We start from the raw sequence: 18,322 nt of genomic DNA, 5'->3' as shown, positions 1-18,322 counted from the left end.
TCTATCCCTGGCTCCATTCTACTCTGCACCAAACCACTGCACTGAATCAGGCCATGCCCAGCCACATTCAAAATATAACGCAAGACGGCCATGGAGCTTAAGGAGATAGAGAAAGTAAGAATGAGTGTCTTGGTGATGTAAAGCTTGGGTCTGTTCATAGTCTCGGATGAAGGACAAGTGTAAATAGACCTGAGACCCCACACCATATTCTGAAAACACATCACATGCATAGATTTTACAAGATGGGCACCTGGCTGCCCAGGGAAGGCCATGAACAACCACGCTGCAAGCAGAATTGCAGCTCAACAGAGGAGACTGGAGCTGCCTTCCTCTGCCAGGCGTGGGGGGGAACAGCCCACCTAAGAAGCAGAACTGGGCACAGCTTGGGAAGAAAGGATTTCTTACCTGTGTCTCCATACTCTCCAAAGACATTGATGAACACGTCAGCATCGGTCCCCGCACCCATGACGTCACCAGTATACACCCTGACTTCATACTTGTTACCTGGGAAGGAGGACAGAGAAAGCCTCGGCTCATTAGGATCCCGAAGAGAGAAGAACAAAGGCCCCAAGGGAGCTACCACACCAGCCACCCTTCCCTCCAACAGAGCCTGAGGTCTCACCATTGCTGTCAAGAACACAGCAAGAAACAAGCTGCCTGACACTGGTTCCAAATGGTCATTGCCAGTATCCATGCGTATCAAGTTAAGGCACCGCACACCTTAAACTTAGACAGTGTTACATGTCAGTTATAGCTCAATAAAGCTGGAAAGAAAAGTCAAATGGTCATTGCTAAACGGTGTGCACAGCGTAAATCAGGTAGAGGGAACTTCTGTTTTTCTCTACTAACATGCTGCCTTGGGATGCAGGAATCAGCCCCAATCCAGAGGCCACACTGAACCAGACCACCAGCCCATCTCCCCTGGATATTGAAATGCTTCTTACTGGGCCCACTGCACATCTACTCTGCCCTCTCCAATCTGTTCTCCACACTTCATCACAGTGTAAAAATTCACTGGGGAAAATACATTCTGCAAATGAAAATCAAATTTATATGTAAATTATCAGGGCCATAACCAGTGCAAAAACTAGAGCACTGAGAGTAGCCAGCAAATGCATGCTTAGTGGTTACCTTACTTAAAGATCTGTATTGCTTCCTGTATCTTTCTCCTATTCGCAGAACCCCATGCACTGTAACCTCCAAATGCCTCAGCCCTGGCCATGGCCTTGCGGGGGGATGGGGCTCAATGTAAACTACACAACAGGCTGAGCTCTGCCTAGGTCTCCCCAGCTGGAGCCTGCCTTAGAGTGAAGGAGTAAAGGACAGGGGTTGCTGTGTGGTGCAGGACGGAAGACTCCTCTAGACTTTCTTTGGGTGCTAACAATTCCAAGGGCTGAGGCGATTTTCCCTTCCCTTTCCCCTTCCTTCAATGACTTTTTATTTTTTATGTAGGAGAATTTTGTTCAGATTTCTTATGCCCAATATGTGAAGTTCATAAAAATTAGAGGTGTTTCAGTACCTTTCAAAAACGTATCTGTATCCCCATGTTTATTGCAGCATTATTTACAATAGCCAAGACATGGAAAAAGTTAAGTGTCCATCAATGGAAGAATAGATAAAGAAGTATACACACTCACACACATGCACACAAACATACATAAATATATAATTGAATATTATTCCGCCACAAAAAAGAAGGGAATCTTGACATTTGCAATAACATGGATGGACCCTGAGGGCATCATGCTAACTAAAATAGGCCAGTCACAGAAAGACAAATACAGCACGATTCCACTGATAATGTGGAATCCAAAAAACAAACAACAAAAAAACCACAAAAACACCCCAAAAAATCCCCCAAACCAAAACAACCCCAAACCCATAGATACAGAGAACAGATTGGTGGTTGCCAGAAGTGGGGTATAGGGAGTATACAAAATGGGTCAAAAGGTACAAACCTTTGGTTATAAGATAAATAAATCATGACCCGTAATGTACAGCATGGCAACTATAGTTAATAATACTGTACTGCGTATCTGAAAGGTGCTGAGAGAGTAGATTTTAAAAGTTCTTATCACAAGAAAAAAATGTGTCATTATATGGTGATGGATGTTAACTAGACTTTTTATGATGCTCATTTCTCAATAGATACACATACCAAATCATTATTTTGTACACCTGAAACTAATATAATGTTTTATGTCAATTATACCTCAATAAAAATAAACTGGAACTGTTTTAATTGAGGCCCAGAGTTCCATGCCCTCTGCCTGCCCACCTCCTCCCTAGGGCCTTTCCTAATGTCCTAGCCCCCAGGGGCTTTCTCCTCTGCATTCCTTGGCTCTGCCATGTTGTCTGTGTCAATGATTTCCAAGTTTACCATCTATCGCCTTGCATGGTTAGCTGTTTACTGCAGGTGAGGCTTCCAAATTCTTCAAGAATTTAAAAAAGGTCTGGGGCAGGACTTCCTTCTCATGTATAGCCCCCCAAAACAGCCCCTAGCACACTTTGCTGAGCACATACTGGAGTCTCACTAAGTATGTCAGAAAGCAACTTGATTCACAACTGGATTCCCAGCTCAAAGTCCCAGGGAAGTCACTCAGGGCAAAGGAGTGAGGTGGGGGAGATAAGGAGAAAACTTAATTTCACCCAGTCCCTATCTTGAATCCTGCCCAGCAGCTGCCATCTAGAGATGACATGATGCAGAATGTTGCAGGGCGCCCACAGAGGACACCCCCACATATCCACAGCCCTGAAGCCTGATCTTTAACCTGCTGAGAACCTGAGCCGGGAGGGAACAATTCTCTCCTTGAACCTCACTCGGTGAGGTTCCTCCAATTCTTGTCCCCTCCAATTCTTGTCCCCAACCAAAGAGTTCCCAAATTCCCACCCCACTTTCTTCCCCATGAAGACCCCTCTGAGATGGGAGACAGAACCAGGGTCTTTTTTTTTTTTTTTAAAGATTTTATATATTTATTTGACAGAGAGAGAGACAGCGAGAGAGGGAACACAAGCAGAGAAGTGGGAGAGGGAGAAGCAGGCTTCCCGCTGAGCAGGGAGCCCGATGCGAGGCTCGATCCCAGGACCCTGGGATCATGACCTGAGCTGAAGGCAGACACTTAGCGACTGAGCCACCCAGGCGCCCCCAGAACCAGGGTCTTCAGAAGAACCCCTAGGTCAATGACTTGAAGTCTGAGCCAAATTCAGGCTACCTGGGGAGCTTGCTGACCGGGCAGGTTTCCAGCCTGCCCTCCTTCCCCAAAGATCCTGTGACATATCTGTGGAAGACCAGGAGGGCCCTGGCCGGTCCAGCAGCCCCTGCTCCTGATCATCTTCCAAGTCACAGAGGCCTCTGGCTGTGGGCTGTTCTTTCCTCCTCTGAGAACCCTTCATTTGGGTTCACATCCTTTCTCAGCTCCAGTCTGGGGCTTACTTCACACAGAGGCAAGTCCCCTCTGCAGGGTGACAAGATGCCCAGGGCCCCCTTGGCTGGTGATGCCAGGGTGAGGTGTGGGCTGGGGGAGGCCCTAAAGGCCACTGCTGAGTATCAGTCAGTCAGAGAGGGCGACAGGACTCCAGAAAGAATGGGGCACAGTGCAGCAGGAGGAAAGGATGAGGGGGGCTGGGGAGCCCTTGGGGAAGGAGCAGCAGACACTCTGCATCATTCCAGAAGGCAGAATTGGACTTAGCACTTGAATTATAAAGAAGAATATTTTAGCTCACCAAAAGAAACGTTTTCTAGTAGCTAGGGCTATCCAACAAAGGCATGGGATGCCCTTGGGGGAAGTTAGTTTCCCATCCCTAGAGACATCTAAGCAGTCACTTTGTGACGAGCACAGTGGTGGAGAGCCATCTGTCAGGGAGGCTGTAAAGAAAATGCCAGAGGTGAAAGAATATGAGAACACTAAGGGTCCTTCTCAGTCTACAATTCCATGACATCTGACCAGGAAAGGCAGGCTGCAGACTAGAGAGGGAAGCCAAGAGATGGTGGGGGTGGGGTGGGGGGTGGGGGGGGCAGTTCTCAGAGGACAGGGGAGGTACCCGAGGCCGGTGCAGGCAGGCCTGGGGAACAGGAGGCCACACAGGGCTTTGGGAACACAAAGCATCCCCATGCCAGGAAAGTCCAGAGAGGCAGGCATCAGGGCTGAAATGAGGCCACGTAGGAGACAAGGGTGGAAGGAGCTTCCAGAACCTTCCAGCTGAGGTGGACCAGGGGCCCAAGCCCAGGGGTCAGAAAATCAGATGAACAGAATGCAGGAGAACGTCAGTTCTGGGATAAGGTTGGACTGTTCTCTAACCTCTGCAGAACTCTCTATGGCAAGATGGGGCCCTGGGTTTTCGTGTGGTTGGCTGGGTGAGGAGCAGGACCCCCGTGTGCCAAATGACCTCCTATCAAATTGAGGAGAGGCTGAGAACAGCAGCAGGGTGGGCAAGCATACCTCACAAAACTGTTCTCTAAAACGCCCCGAAGAGAGACAATGAGGCTTATTATATTACTGTTCTCCCGGCTTTTCTTCCACATTTCCTCTCCAAGCAGAACCCCATCCTATCTGATGTGCCATTTTCCAAACAAGGCCTAGGGCCCCACGCCAACCCTAAATTGTGATAAAGTGCATATACTGTTGAGAGAGCACAACGGGATAAAAGCAGGGCTTCATTCTCTCATGGCTGGCTGACTCAGCACAGTGCATCCGGCCTTACTCCCAAGTGGTCATGAGAGCCCCCCACTTTCCCGTGATCAGGATTTCAATGAGCACAAACTTGCCATTCTGGTCACAAGTGGGTTTGTGTATGTTGAATTCACCCCTTAGATCTAGTGATCCGTGTGAGAGCAAAACGTCCGCATGTGAAATGTGGCTGCCTCCCTGGTGAAAGGACCAGCCAGGGGGGAAGGTCCCAGGCCAGGAAAAATCCCTGCTCCAAAGGCCAGAAGGGAACAAGGGGGGCCAGAGAAAGCAGATGAGAGCAAAGAGTTCAAAGAGGATGGCCGGGGCTGGCCCACCTTCTAGGACAAAGAATACTAAACGGTCACCCTGGCCTTGCAGCTCATGAGGCCCCTGCATGTCCTTGATGTCATCTGAACCATACAACGGCCACACGATACAGGCAGGACAGATACTGTTGACATTCTCATTTACAGATGAGGAAACGGAGGCTCAGGGGGCAAGGCGTCTTGCCCGGGGCCACACAGCTGCTAAATGATGCAAGAGGGGCTCAAAGCCAGGTCTCTTTTCTCTGAAGCTAGGGCTCTTTCTAGAATGCGTCTGGGCCTCTCATTCTCTATGCCAAGGGGTAGGCACATTTTTTCTGTAAAGTGCCAGATAGTAAATATTTCAGGCCTTGCAGGCCACCTGATCTCTACTGCAAGGACTCGACTCTGCAGGGGTATCACGAAGGCAGCCATGCGCAATACGGTAGTCCCCCCGCCCCCTTACCTGCAGGACTACGGCGGAGATCCCGAGTGGATGCCTGCGACCCTGGAGCGCACCCAACCCTACAGAAACTAGGTTTTTTCCTATACATAGAGATTACTAATAATGTTACAACAACTGCAATAATATGCTGTAATAAAAGTGGTGTGAGTGTGGTCTCCCTCTCTCAAAATTCCTTCCTGTACTAGGCTCACCCCTCTGGAGAGGATGGGAGAGGACAAATGCCTGCATGATCACCACGTGAAGAGCACGACGCAGGCTCCGGGACTCGCCTTCCGACCGCCGGTCACACACACGTGCCTCTGCTCTGGAGGCGGACTGACCTCCTGAAACCGCGCACGCACGGCGCGCAGCGTCGGACTACGTAAGCAAGTGGGCGTGGCCTTGTGCCAATGAACTTTATTTATGGACTTCGTAGAACTTTATTGAACTTCAGAGAACTCTCCTGTGTCATCAGATATTATTCGTGGTTGATTTCTTTTCAGCCGTGAAAAAGCGTACACATCTCTGTTCGCTCCAGGTCCTCGCAAAACTATACCTAGTCGGCCCGCAGCCTCTATGTAGACGGCCACCCGCTGCCCCAAGCTGTCTTGTGCTTTCGGGCACTGTTCTGTGTTTCTCGGCAGGGGACTGCAGGCAACTCTCTGCTCGGTGGCCTGGAATGGGAGCGGAAGTGCTTGGTGCAGGGGTGGCCAGCCTGCTTGTCGCAGGGTGATCGCAGCATACTCATCACTAGCTAAGCAGCTCAAGGCTCTGAAGACTGGGGAACTGTTGCCCTTTTTCTGTGGGGCTGGAGGGGGTGAGAAGGACCATGTCCTGTGCCCAGTGTGGGCACGGAGGGCCAGCTTTCCCTGCCCCTACAATGCTGGGTGACTGGGCTGAGCTCAACGTTCCCCTGAGTGCAGTGGAGTATGGGGGCCTGGGCTGGGGTTTCCTGAAGGTGGGGACAGATGGCAGCATCAGTTCTGCAACCTCAGGCATTGTGCCTTCACCTCCTTGCCTGGCTGAGACTGAACAAGGAGCAGAGATGGAAAGAGAGGGTGAAGGTCAGGTTGGAGGAGGAACTAGCAAGTTCACTGACCTTCCTGAGCAAGCATGGGACCAATAGGGCCTAGTGATGGATCACAGGAATGGTTGCCCAAGACAGTTCTAGGGTTGGCCTGTGGTTTAATCAATGCCATAACATTTTCCCTTGAACTGATTTCTCTCTGGCCTTTTAGTGAGTAACCATTAGCTCACAGGGTGCCTTTCTACAAATTAGAAAAAGTCTCCCTTCCTCAAGACACTTTACTGCCATCTGTTGGATAATTGTCATAATAGATACACAAACCTACAACCTCTATGATGTGAAAAGTGTCTCCTTACATAGTCTCAGTTGTGCAGTGCACAACCTGCGTATCTGAACCCAGCAACACTACCTTTCAGAGAGTGGTTGCCTTTCCCTGAAGGTCAGTGAGAGCTCAAAGAAGCCGAAGTAGTTTGAGCATTGATCTGAACAATATACAATAAGGGAAACAGACCAGAGATTAAGGTAATCCCAGGGTACCTTCCAGAGCCAAACAGAACTGAGTTGGGGTACTGCAGGGATGGCATAAGTTGCAGCTTAAAGACAGGTGGCCGCCTTAAGGCCACAGCTTAGGGTTGTCTGTGCCCTGCTTGCCCTGCCCAGGGGATCCACCCCCGAGCCTTGCCCCCTCTTTCCTCTGCAGGCTGCATGGCAGAGGCACAGCCCTGCTCCCTCTGAACAGGAACCATGTCCCCTGTGGGCCAGCCGGAAGCTGCCTGTGTGGGCTTCCAGAAAAGGCAGGCATGGCAGGCCCGAGCTGCCGCCTGTGCCTGGTGCGCTAGCCTCCCCCACAGCCTCGCCTGCGCTGTCTGGAACAGTCAGCACACAGCAGCGACAGGACACATCTGAGAGAGCCACCTTGGGCGGCGGGGGGGCGGGGGGAGGCACAGCCACGAGTGGGCCGCATCCCCCAGATCTCGCTGCCGCGCCGGGCTGAGCCGCTCGTCACGTTCCCGATGACAGAAGTCAAGCAAAGGCCCGGAAACGAAGCCTCGGTGCCGCTTGCCAAGGAAGGGACCCTCCCACACCCAACGTGATCTGAGCCTCCCAGCCGCTCACGTGGCCCGGGCTTTTTTAGGAAGCAGGGAATCATGAATGAAGTGCTGCTGCGTTGACGCACGGCGTTTCTTTCCCCAGCCTCGCGCATTCTCAGGTCCCGCGTGGTTAGAACGCGGCTTCATTCACTCGGGGCCCGTGAGAGGTGGCGGGGGGGGGGCTGGCGGGACTTGACCTCGGCCCAGCCCCACGCGAGTCCACAGCTGCTCCCTGGCACCCGTCACTTCCGCTCAGCCCGAGCCAGCCGCTGCAGAAGCGCGATCTCACCCGCGCCGCGGAGGAGGACACGGAACCGAGCGAGAGACACCGGCGGGACTGCCCTGGGGGTGGGGGCCGGCGGAACGTTCTCCCCCAGCCACGGGAGGCCCCCCTCCCCCCGCCTCCGACTCCTTGCGCCTGCGCGGGTGCGGGGAGGCGTGTCCCCGGACCCCGGAAGACCCAGCGCGGGGAGCTGGGTCCCAGCCCCTGAGCAGTGAAGGTCCTCCCAGGTCCGGAGACTCGAGTCTCCCTCCCCCCTTGCTGCCCCCAAAAGGTTTCCTCTTCCTTCCCTCTGGTCCAGAGGTCCACATCTCTCACCCAGAGTCCCCCGATTCTTCAGTGAGGACTTGGAACTCCTCTGCTTTCTCGAGAATTGCCTCAACCTTGCCGCCCCTACAGACACACGCACTTACCAAAGTGGTAAGAGCCTCTGATGCTTACTGAGGACTGACATGGCCCGTCACACCTCTTTCTCCTGTAATCCTCACGATGGCAGACCCTATTACTACTGCGGTCACCACTCGCTGAGAAAGCATTAGAAGCAGCAGGTTAAGAAACCTGATCAAGTTCCCACAGTTAGAAAGGGTGAAGCCCAGATTTGGACTCAAGAGGTCCAGGCAGGAAGATTCTCTCTCGGCTGTCACTGCGCCCACCCTGCCAGGTCTAGCTTAGAGCCCACCTCCCAAGCCCGCGGTGCTCCACTTTAGAACTCTCCAGGCGTCTATCACTTATTTGGCACCTAACAGGTGCTCAAGCACATGCTGAGCCTGGTTACGCAAGGACATTAAAACATCGCTCAGTCATAAACGGTTGCTCCTGGGTGGTAATCAAGAAAAACCACTCTGTCCCTTGTTTCACTGCCAAATCATAGATAGCTAGTATCCTTGCCTCGGACACTGTGATGTAAGCCTGATGTTATCAGGTGCTGAAAGACTATGGAGTAGGTAGGCTTTCACTCCTTTTAGCTCATTGTGCGCACGCCCTCATCCAATTCATTGCCAAGCCCCAGAGAGCCATTTCCACATGTCCCTCAGACACTCATCTCCCTTGGCTCTCACCCCCGTTGCTCTGCTCTGCAGTACCCTTCCTTTCCACCTGCACACCCCAGCAATCTCGGCTCTATTTCTCACCTTTCCACCCCAGACTCCACTCCACTGCTGGGAAACCAGCACTTCTCGTCCCCTGCTGGAGGAACCAGAACGCCACACAGCCTTCCTGGAGGGCGGGTGAGTAATACCTGTCAGAAGGCTTACCATTCTACAAGCCCCTTGAACTAACAATTCAATCACTGTGCATAACAATTCATTTATATTAGGAAATAATTGTGTTCATAAATGACCTATAAAGATGTCTATCACAGCATATCACAGCATCGTTAATAACGAAAAATTGAGAACCTAAAAATATCCAAAATGGGCAATTGTTGGGGTGAATTACGATATTCACCCATGTGGCCATTTAAAATAATGGTTTAGAAGATTGTTCAATGTTATTATATGATATTAAGTGAAAAAACCTGGTTACAAAGTTGACTGTAATACAATACCACTTTTAATCAGTATGTAGTATTTAATATATTCATACATAAAAAAGAAAAGGAAGGAAATTCAAAATGTTAACAGCAGTATCGCCAGGGCTCTCCTACACAGCTGTTAAGTTCAAGGCTCTGGGTTTACTCTTGGGTCTATCACTTCTATCTGTGCAAATTACCTAACCTCTCTGTGCCTTAGTTTGCTTCACCTGTAAAATGGGAATAATAATAATAAATCCGTCATGACAGTGTTGTGAAGATTAGATAGATAGAGATTAGAACAATGTCTGACATTGAGTGAGTGCCCAATAAAAATTAGCTATTATTATTTGGGGGGTATGGGATTATGGAAGATTTTATTCATCTTCTTGCTTATTTGTACTTTTGACAATTTTTACAATAGCCATACTTTTTCCCCTGTAATTGAAAACTAAGGATTGAAGTCACCTAAAGCCAACACTTGAATAAGTCATGCCCTCTGTAGTCCAGAAGGAGCCATTGAGAACCACCAGTCTGTAAGACACATCTAAGGAAAATCCATGCACTTGATAGATGACCGTACACGAACTGGCTTTGGTACCAGAAACCTTTGAGCTTGCTGCTCAGGGCAGCTAGGAGGCTAGAGGGAGGGTTGAGGACTGGACTAAGGAAGAGAAAAGACAGAGGTAGGGGCCCACCAAATAGACATCCAGCCCTGGGTAGGTGGGAACCCTTTCTCTGACACCCCCGCGCCACTCTGGCCAACACTTGGGAGCTCAGGGGAAGGGTCCAGCAGGAAACCACTGGTGGCTGGAATGGACACCCACAGCTGGATCATTGCCAAGGCAATGTCTGTATTATAAGTTCCAATTTTCCTGCATACAAAATGCAGCTCTGAGAAAGTGCTCTCCACAAATAGGAAAAAAAAAAAAAAAAAGGTTATTATAAACACCTATCTGAAAACCTCATTCTGTTTGGAAGCCTAGCAAACTCCTTCCCAACTAGGAAGTCTCAATTGGGCATCACCTCCTCTATGAAGCCCTCCTGATTCCTCCTTCCTCTATGCTTCCATTGGTCTAGGTCATTCCCTATTTAGAACATTCTGTCTTTTTGCACTGATTATTTACTGGCTTGACTCTCTTCCTTTTAGTCTCTAAGTTCCTAGAGAGAAAGACCTGTACATATTTACCCTGAGCAAAGGATCTGGTACATAAAAGATTCCCCAAAGTGCCCACTGAAACACTGAATGACATTGGAAGAGCACAAGGTGGCATCTGGAGCCCAGGGCACTAGCTCTGCCCACACTGGGTGACCAAGAGTCAGTGGCTTAACTTCCTGAGGCTTCTGTTTTCTCATCGACAAAATGGAGGAAGAGTTGATAAGGTCCCTTCCGGTCCTGAAATTCTCTGATATTCCTCACCGAGGCCTCATTGGAAACTGTTCTCTGCTTCCCACTCTTTCCGGAGATGATTTTCTGCAACGTTAGGTGGGAGCAGATGGGGTGGGCGGGGAGCTGCTGCGAAGTTCAGAGGAGGAGAGCGCTGCTCCCCACCCCCCCACCCCACCCCCCCGCCCGAAACCCTCACGGCTCTGGCCCACCTCCAGAGGGTTTGAGGGAACAATGACTCCCAAGCAGCATCCACAGCAAATAGAGCTCAGACTCTGGGTAATGTTTGAGCTGGGTTAAGGGGAAACATCAGGGAGAAGGAAAAGGGTGTGGAAGAGAGGTTCTCCCTGCAGGCTTCCACTGAAATCAAGGTCATGAGCCTATTTCCAGTTGTCTAGATGAGCCTGGTGGGTTCTAGAGGGGATCCTGGCACTCCGTGACTCCAAAGTCCTACCTGATTCTGAAAGGCCAGAATTTTGGGTCTGTGCATCTCAGGGTCGGAATAGGCCAGGATGTAGGCGAAGAAGAAGGGAAAACACCAGGATCATAACAAGCAGCACCACCTCAATACTGGTGTCATTCACTGAGCACTTACTCTGTGGCCAGCCATGTGTTAAGTGTTTACGTTCATTTCCCCCGATGAATCAGCTCAACCACCTGATGAAGTGGGAATTCACGCTATCCCCACTTTACAGAGGAAGAGATAGAGGCACAGAGCGTAAGACATCTGCTCCTGCTTACCCAACAAGTGGAGTGGCAGAGCCAGGTCTGGGCGGCAGAGAATGGGGGTCTGGGACCTTGCTCATGGTGGAGAGATGGGCACTATGCAGGAGAATGCTAAGTATGGGAGGGGGTGAAATGAGAAAAAAGTATCCACAGCAGAAGGGAGGACACCAAAAGCCAGTTTCCTCTGCCCCATGGAGGAGGGCTAACCCTAGACCCATCCTTCTCTCTTTGGTTAACTCTATTAATCCTAAAAAAGACCCTGAGAAACCACCCACAGAGGAAGAAGCTGAGGATGGGAGTGGAACTGAGATCTGCCCTGGGTCTCATCACTGTTGGTGGCAAAGCCAGAACTAGAACTCAGGGTTTATAGTCCCTTGTGCTTTCTGACCCAGAGAGCTATATTTTAAAGTCAATGATTTGATTACTCAGTGGTATCATCCTATAAAATGTGGGAGTAAGTCAGGGCTGCTGGTTTATTTGGCAGAGCCCTCATGATGGGTGCTTTCTGCCTCCATCAGCCAGGCTGCTTGCATGCTGTGTTTGCTTTTGCACTAGGCGGTTCTCTGGCAGGCCCATCATAATCCGCCGCAGGTCAGTGAAATTTGCACATGCCCTGAAAATGTTAATCGCGATCCCTTTCTTGTCCAATCCCTTCTTCAAATGCACCGTGGGCACTGTGCCCAGCACGGTCTTGCCAAGACCAGGTGCACATCTGGAGCCATGTGATAATCACTGTGCCGCACACTGTGGGCTGTAATGAAATTATAACCCAGTTGCCTGATGACATCACTGGGAGTGGAAACAATGCTTATGCTGGACAAACACAATCCCATTTCTACCTATTCCCTGGCCTCTGAGCAGCTTTCAGCCCCAGCATTAGCTGTCCCATTTGCTACAACATGAAGGAGAAGGAGAAGGAGAAGGAGGAGGAGGAGGAGGAGGAGGAGAAGAAGAAAAGAAGAAGAAGAAGAGAAGAAGAGGAGGAGGAGGAGGAGAAGGAGGAGGAGGAGGAGAAGAAGAAGAAGAAGAAGGAAGAAGAAGAAGAAAAGAGGAGGAAGAAGAAGAAGAAGAAGAAAAGAAGAAGAAGAAGAAGAGGAAGAAAGGAGAAAGAGAAGAAGAAAGAAGAAAGAGAAGAAGAAGAAGAAAGAGGAGGAGGAGGAGGAAGAAGAAAAAAAAGAAAGGAAGGAAGGAGGAAGGGGGGAAGGAAGGGGGAGGAAGCCAGACTAGGAGTCTGGACGAAAAGGTCATCCGCCCCTCCCAACCTCCCAACCACCTGCATGCTCCTGGCCCACCTGCCCAAGCCGATGCTACTTCCGCAAGCAGCCCCTCAGTCTCTTTGGGGCATAGCACAATACTGGCTGCAGCCATATTTACTATTAACCCACCAAAGAAGATAAATGCTCCTTAGGGAAAGGTTGTTCCAAAGGAAGCCTAGGGTACAGGCTCAGCTGGGAGAAGGGGAGGGGCAGGACCCACTTCCAACCCAGCCCTTCTGAAAGCGAGGGCCTCCTCTGCTGCCAGCAAGGCCTGGGTCTGAAACATCGATAAGCTGTTGTGCCTGCTTTCCGACAGCCCTGGGGTGTGAACAGCCCCCAGGCCAGCTGGAACTCAGCTCTTGGCTTCCGAGGCCTGTCGCATTGCCAAGTTGGCAGAACTTTCCCCAAGCAATGTGGTGTGGGCTCAGTACTAATTTAAGCCACGTGATCAACTCAGCGATTTTTAAGGTAGGAGGGTTTGTGGGTTGGTGCTGGGCTGAGGACAATTACTTGGCCAGAAAGCAGGAAGTGACATCATATTAGCAGTGAGAAAGCCAGGCAGGGTCTGTCCTAAACAGGTCTGGCCCACTCCTCCAGCCTCAGAGATGTGTCCTGAGCCTCCCTGGGGCCAGAGGGATGGGCAGCCCTGTGCTCTCAGCCCATGCAACTCTGCACTGTACTCACAATCACACCTGCGTGCTGGGCCCCAGGAATGTCACACCAGAAGTAACACATCAAGGTTCGGGGAGTGAATTCAGGGGGTGGGAGACCTGGAGCCAGGGAAGGGAGACAAGGAGACATTTAGCTAGCAGAATACCAGAAGAAAGCCAGTGCTACAAAGGACCTAAGAGAACATCTAGTCGAACCTTCTGGTAAGATGAAGAAGCAGCCCAGAGGGGACCAGTAACCTGCCTAAGGCACACAGTAATCAAAGGGCAAGACTAGAAGCCAGTTATCTGCCCCCCACTCCCTCATAGAGCTCTTCCCACCCATCTCTGCTGCTGGTCTTCATAAGTGGATGTGTCTACACATGACCCCCCACCAACCACCACACACACACACACACACACACACACACACACACACACACACAGGAGCCTGTTTTTTACTAATCTCCCTCAAGCCTCTGAGTCCCAGTGGCCAAGTTGGCAGGTAGGGAGACCCCAGAGAAACCTGAGCTTGGCTGGAGAGCCCAGAGAGACACATATTCAGCAGTTAGCACCCAAAGAGGCCAACAGCAGTCCCTTTGATATGGGGTGCCTCAGCCGTTTATCCATCTTAAAACACCAGGGTGGGTTACAACCCACCCCATCAGCCACAGTGGCTACTTCTGGCCATGAATTGGCCGGATCATGTCTGAATCTCAGGGAGCAGGCTGAAAAGTTTCCCCTCCCTGCCCATGAGATTCTCTACACATCCCTGACTGCAGCTGGGAAGGGGGGACTCCTGAGAATCCACTTCTGTGTATGGTGCAGACGTCAATTTCTCCAGGGTTTGAAGGGGGAGAGTGCAAGGTGGGGGGTAGGCAAAGCTTTCCGGAAAGGCCGGGGCTTTACCCCCAGCAGGGCTTGGGTAGCATGGGGAAAACTGAAGCACAGGATGAAGGAGAGCATGCAAGGGGGAAAGGCGCTGGCTCTGACGTTTCCTCTCACCCTGAAATATGTTTTGTTGACAGCCTTCTCTCTAACCGACTTGATGCAGAAGTCTGGGAGCAAGGGTAACCCTTCCAGGCAGTGGTCAGGCAGGACTCTGGGGCTCTTGGGTTCTTGTGGGGCTTGATGGGACAGGGCCTGAGCCCCAGAAACTTCTGTCAGCAGTCTGGCTTCCACGCCACCATCAGGGAGCAGGTGGGGAGAGAATGTCTCATCCTCAAACCCGTTTCCTATGGGTCCCTTGAAACTTCCTCATGGTTTATGAGTGCTGGAAAGAACAGCTTTCAGAGCCACCGTCTGCCAGACACTGGAGCCAACACAATCTGAGCAAACAAGTTGAGAAATGGGAGCTGCTGGTCTGGGACTAAGAAACAGAGGGAGAGGTGGGAGGTGGTCTATGCATGCTCACCTTGACCCTGATATAGGTGTAAAGTGGGGATAATAATAGACCTCACCTCTGAGAGGCACTGTGGATTTGTACAGTGTATGCATATGAAGACACCAGACTATAGAAACATTTTGTCCAAAGGTCACATAGCTAGAAGGTAGTATTTTGGGGATTTGAACCTAAGACTCTTATGTCTTGAGACATGGAGCTCTGAACCATGTGATGCTCTCCCCTCTCCTTGAGCGTAGCTCATACTGTGGTAGTCTGTGTCCTCACTGGACTGCAAGCAACTGGAGTGTCCAGACCATATCCTCACCCCAGAGCCAGCATTTAAGAGCAGCTCAGGGAGTGGAGGGGTATGACCCATGATAGCTGCTAATGGCGATGCTTCAGCTCAAGGCCTGGGAGACTGTGCTGAGATTCTGGTCAGAGGCCCTCAGTGTACAGATGTCAAGGTAGCTACTGTGCCCCTCTGGGTTCTAAGTTGTCAAAAGGGGAAGCCATTCTAGACAGAAATCCTCTAGGAAGAGAGTCAGACATCCATGGCAATGAGGGGATGCCAAGAGGCAGATGGCGGGATGGAAAATTCACTACAATTCTGGAGCAATTCGATAGCCAAGACTGTATTCCCAGGGATAGTCAATGCAGACATGCTGAACGAGCAGCTGCCAGCCTTCCACAGGCCCCAGAATGTGCCAGGACCCCTGACACCCACTCTAAGAGGGAGACGAGCATAGAGATGGCTGCTAACTCCCTAGTAGGGTGCATGTATGTCTGATTATTAATCAGGAGGTGTGATGTCTCCTGGACCATTCGACTAAGATGTGGAGGGGAGCCAGCCAAAAATGGGACACCCACTCCTGCTGACTCACGTGGGAATGAGTCAGGAGAATCCAGGTTGTTTCTCCAGAAGCCTTGAAGTCCTGGGCAAGAATTGAGGACTTGGGGTGGAGACAGCATTTTCATCTTTTCTTCCAGGGGAATAAGAGCCCTTGGACTGCAAAGTCAGTGTGGTGTATTGTCACTGTGGTGTATTGGGTTAATGGAAAGGCGGGATTGGTTATAAGAAGCAGGACATCAAGGGAGCCTGAATATCCAATCTTAAAAGAAAACAACAAAATTGGAAGTCTTACGCATCATGATTTCTGAACTTCCTACAAAGCTACAATAATCAAAACAGTTCAGTACTGACTTAAGAGCAGACATTTGGGTCAATGAGAAGAATAGTGAACCCAGAAATAAGCCCTTGTGTATATGGTCAAGTGATATTTGACAAGGGTGCCCAAACCATTCAATGGGGATGGGACAGTCTTTACAACAAATGATGCTAGGAAAACTGGATCTCCACATGCAAAAAAAAAAAAAAAAACCACCCAAAATTGGACCTTTATTTCATTCCCTATACAAAAATTAACTAAAAATGGATCAATGGTTTAAAAGTAAGAGGTAGGGCGCCTGGGTGGCTCAGATGGTTAAGCGTCTGCCTTCGGCTCAGGTCATGATCCCAGGGTCCTGGGATTGAGTCCCGCATTGGGCTCCCTGCTCCTTGGGAGCCTGCTTCTCTCTCTCTCTGTCTCTCATGAATAAATAAATAAAAATCTAAAAAAAAAAAGATTTTAATTAAAAAAAATAAAAATAAAAGTAAGAGGTAAAAGTATAACACTTTTAGAAGAAAACATGGGACAAAATCTTCATGATATTGGGTATGGCGATGATTGTTGGATGTGACACCAAAAGCACAAGCAACAAAAGAAAAAATAATAAATTGGACTTCATAAAAATTAAAAACTGTTGTGCATCAACACAACTCTTTTCAACAGAGTGAAAAGGCAACCCATGGAATGGGAGAAAATATTTGTAAATCAATCACACCAGCTCAGAAGTTAATATCCACAAATCCATTCTGGATGGACCCCTACAATTCAATAATGAGAGCAAACAACCCAATTTTAAAATAGGCAAAGGACTTGAATGGACATTTCTCCAAAGAAAATGTACAAATGACCCATAAGCACAAGAAGAGATGCTTGACATCAGTAATCATGGTTATTATTGAAAAAACAACAACAGAAAATAAAGCATCGGTGAGTATGTAGAGAAACTGGAACCCTCATGCATTGTTAGTGGGAATGTGAAATGATGTAGCTACTGTAGAAAACAGTATGGCAGTTCCTCAAAAAGTTAAACATAGAGTCACTACCTGATCCAGTAATTCCACTGCTGGGTCTGTACCCAAAAGAAATGAAAGCAGGAATTTGAATAGCTATTTGTACACCAACGTTCATAGCGTTATTTATAATAGCCAAAAGATAGAAACAACCCCAATGTCCGTCAACCGCTGAATGGGTAAATAAAACAGGGTCTAGGCATATAATGGACTATTATTCAGCCCTACAAAGAAATGAAGTTCCTACACATGCTGTGACATGGGTGGACCTTGAGGACATTATGCTAAAGTAAAATAAGCCAGTCACAAAAGAACAAATAGTCTATGATTCCACTTATATAAGATCCCTAAGGAGTCAAATTTATAGAGACAGAGGGTAGAGCAGAGGTTCCCTGGAGCTGGAGGAAATGGAAACAGGGAGTCATTATTTTATGGGGACAGAGTTTCAGTTGGGGAAGATGAAGAAGTTCTGGAGGTGGATGGTGGTGATGGTCACACAACATTGTGGATTTACTTAATGCCACTGAATGAGACATTTAAACATGGTTAAGAAAGTGAATTTTATATATGTTTTACCACAATAATAATTTTAAAAAGAAGTAGGTTGATGGAGTCAGGGAGGCCTGTGCACTCTGTTCTGAGGAGCCCCCATCTGGAACACAGGGTTCTTGCCTAGGAGGTACATTCTTGGGGAGCCCTGGCAAACCAGAGCTGCTCAGCGAGGCAGGCTGGACATGTGCCCCGAGAGGAGAAGCCAAGAGCAGCCTGTCTTCACGCGGCTGAGGGGCAGACAGGAAAACGTACAGGGTGTTTGTCAGCAGAGGACTGCAACAGACAAGCAGGGGAAGTCCCAGGGAGACCGTCTGGGGTTTAATTTCTGGCAGATCTTTCTGACAACCAGTGCCACTTAGCACTGGAATGGCTGAGCTGGGTGGTTGGGAGCTGTCCACCGCTCAAGAAAGGCTAGATTCAAACCAAGGCTGAAAAAAGCAACCGGTGGGGATGCACGCTGTGAAAGGGATTCTTGTGACTGTAGGAGACTGGTCCTTCTGCCCTCGATGAGCCCTAGCTGTGACCCCTCAGGCCCTGATCTCTTAGGGGCCAGGCTGGTTGCGCTGCCCAGGGCCAGGCAGGAAGCCTCTTCCAAGAATTAGGAGCCCTGCATTCTAGTGTCAGCTCCATCTGTGGTCGGCTGTTTGATATTAGATGAATCACCCCCTCTCTGAGCATCAGTTAACTCATCTGTGTAACTAACACCTGCCCGCCCTCCTTCACCTCGCCTCCCCCAGAGGTGTGGTAGGGATGGAGTGAAGCCAGGACTCATGAAGAGGAGAGCCCAGATTCTTACCAGCCCTCCTCCGCTCCTCCGTATTTCTACTTTCCCTTCCTCACGGATCAGGGCTGGTACTATTTCCCGGCATGCA

At 49.8% G+C, this 18,322-nt stretch overlaps 1 protein-coding gene across 2 annotated transcripts in view; it reads right to left on the bottom strand.

Annotated features, from left to right (window-relative positions):
- LOXHD1 (lipoxygenase homology PLAT domains 1) overlaps window positions 1–18,322 on the bottom strand; it is a 149,743-nt gene that overhangs the window by 113,132 nt on the left and 18,289 nt on the right. For both annotated transcript variants that reach the window (XM_045886333.2, XM_045886334.2), the window contains exon 5: window positions 406–504. In XM_045886333.2, the coding sequence (XP_045742289.1) occupies window positions 406–504 (99 nt within the window). The remainder of the gene's footprint in view (window positions 1–405; window positions 505–18,322) is intronic.

Source organism: Mirounga angustirostris, unplaced genomic scaffold (assembly GCF_029215605.1).
Source record: "Mirounga angustirostris isolate CCGP_5_RB_7025 unplaced genomic scaffold, mMirAng1.0.hap1 SCAF_14, whole genome shotgun sequence".
NCBI classification, from domain to species: Eukaryota; Metazoa; Chordata; class Mammalia; order Carnivora; family Phocidae; genus Mirounga; species Mirounga angustirostris.
This window is presented reverse-complemented; position numbering and strand designations above follow the sequence as displayed.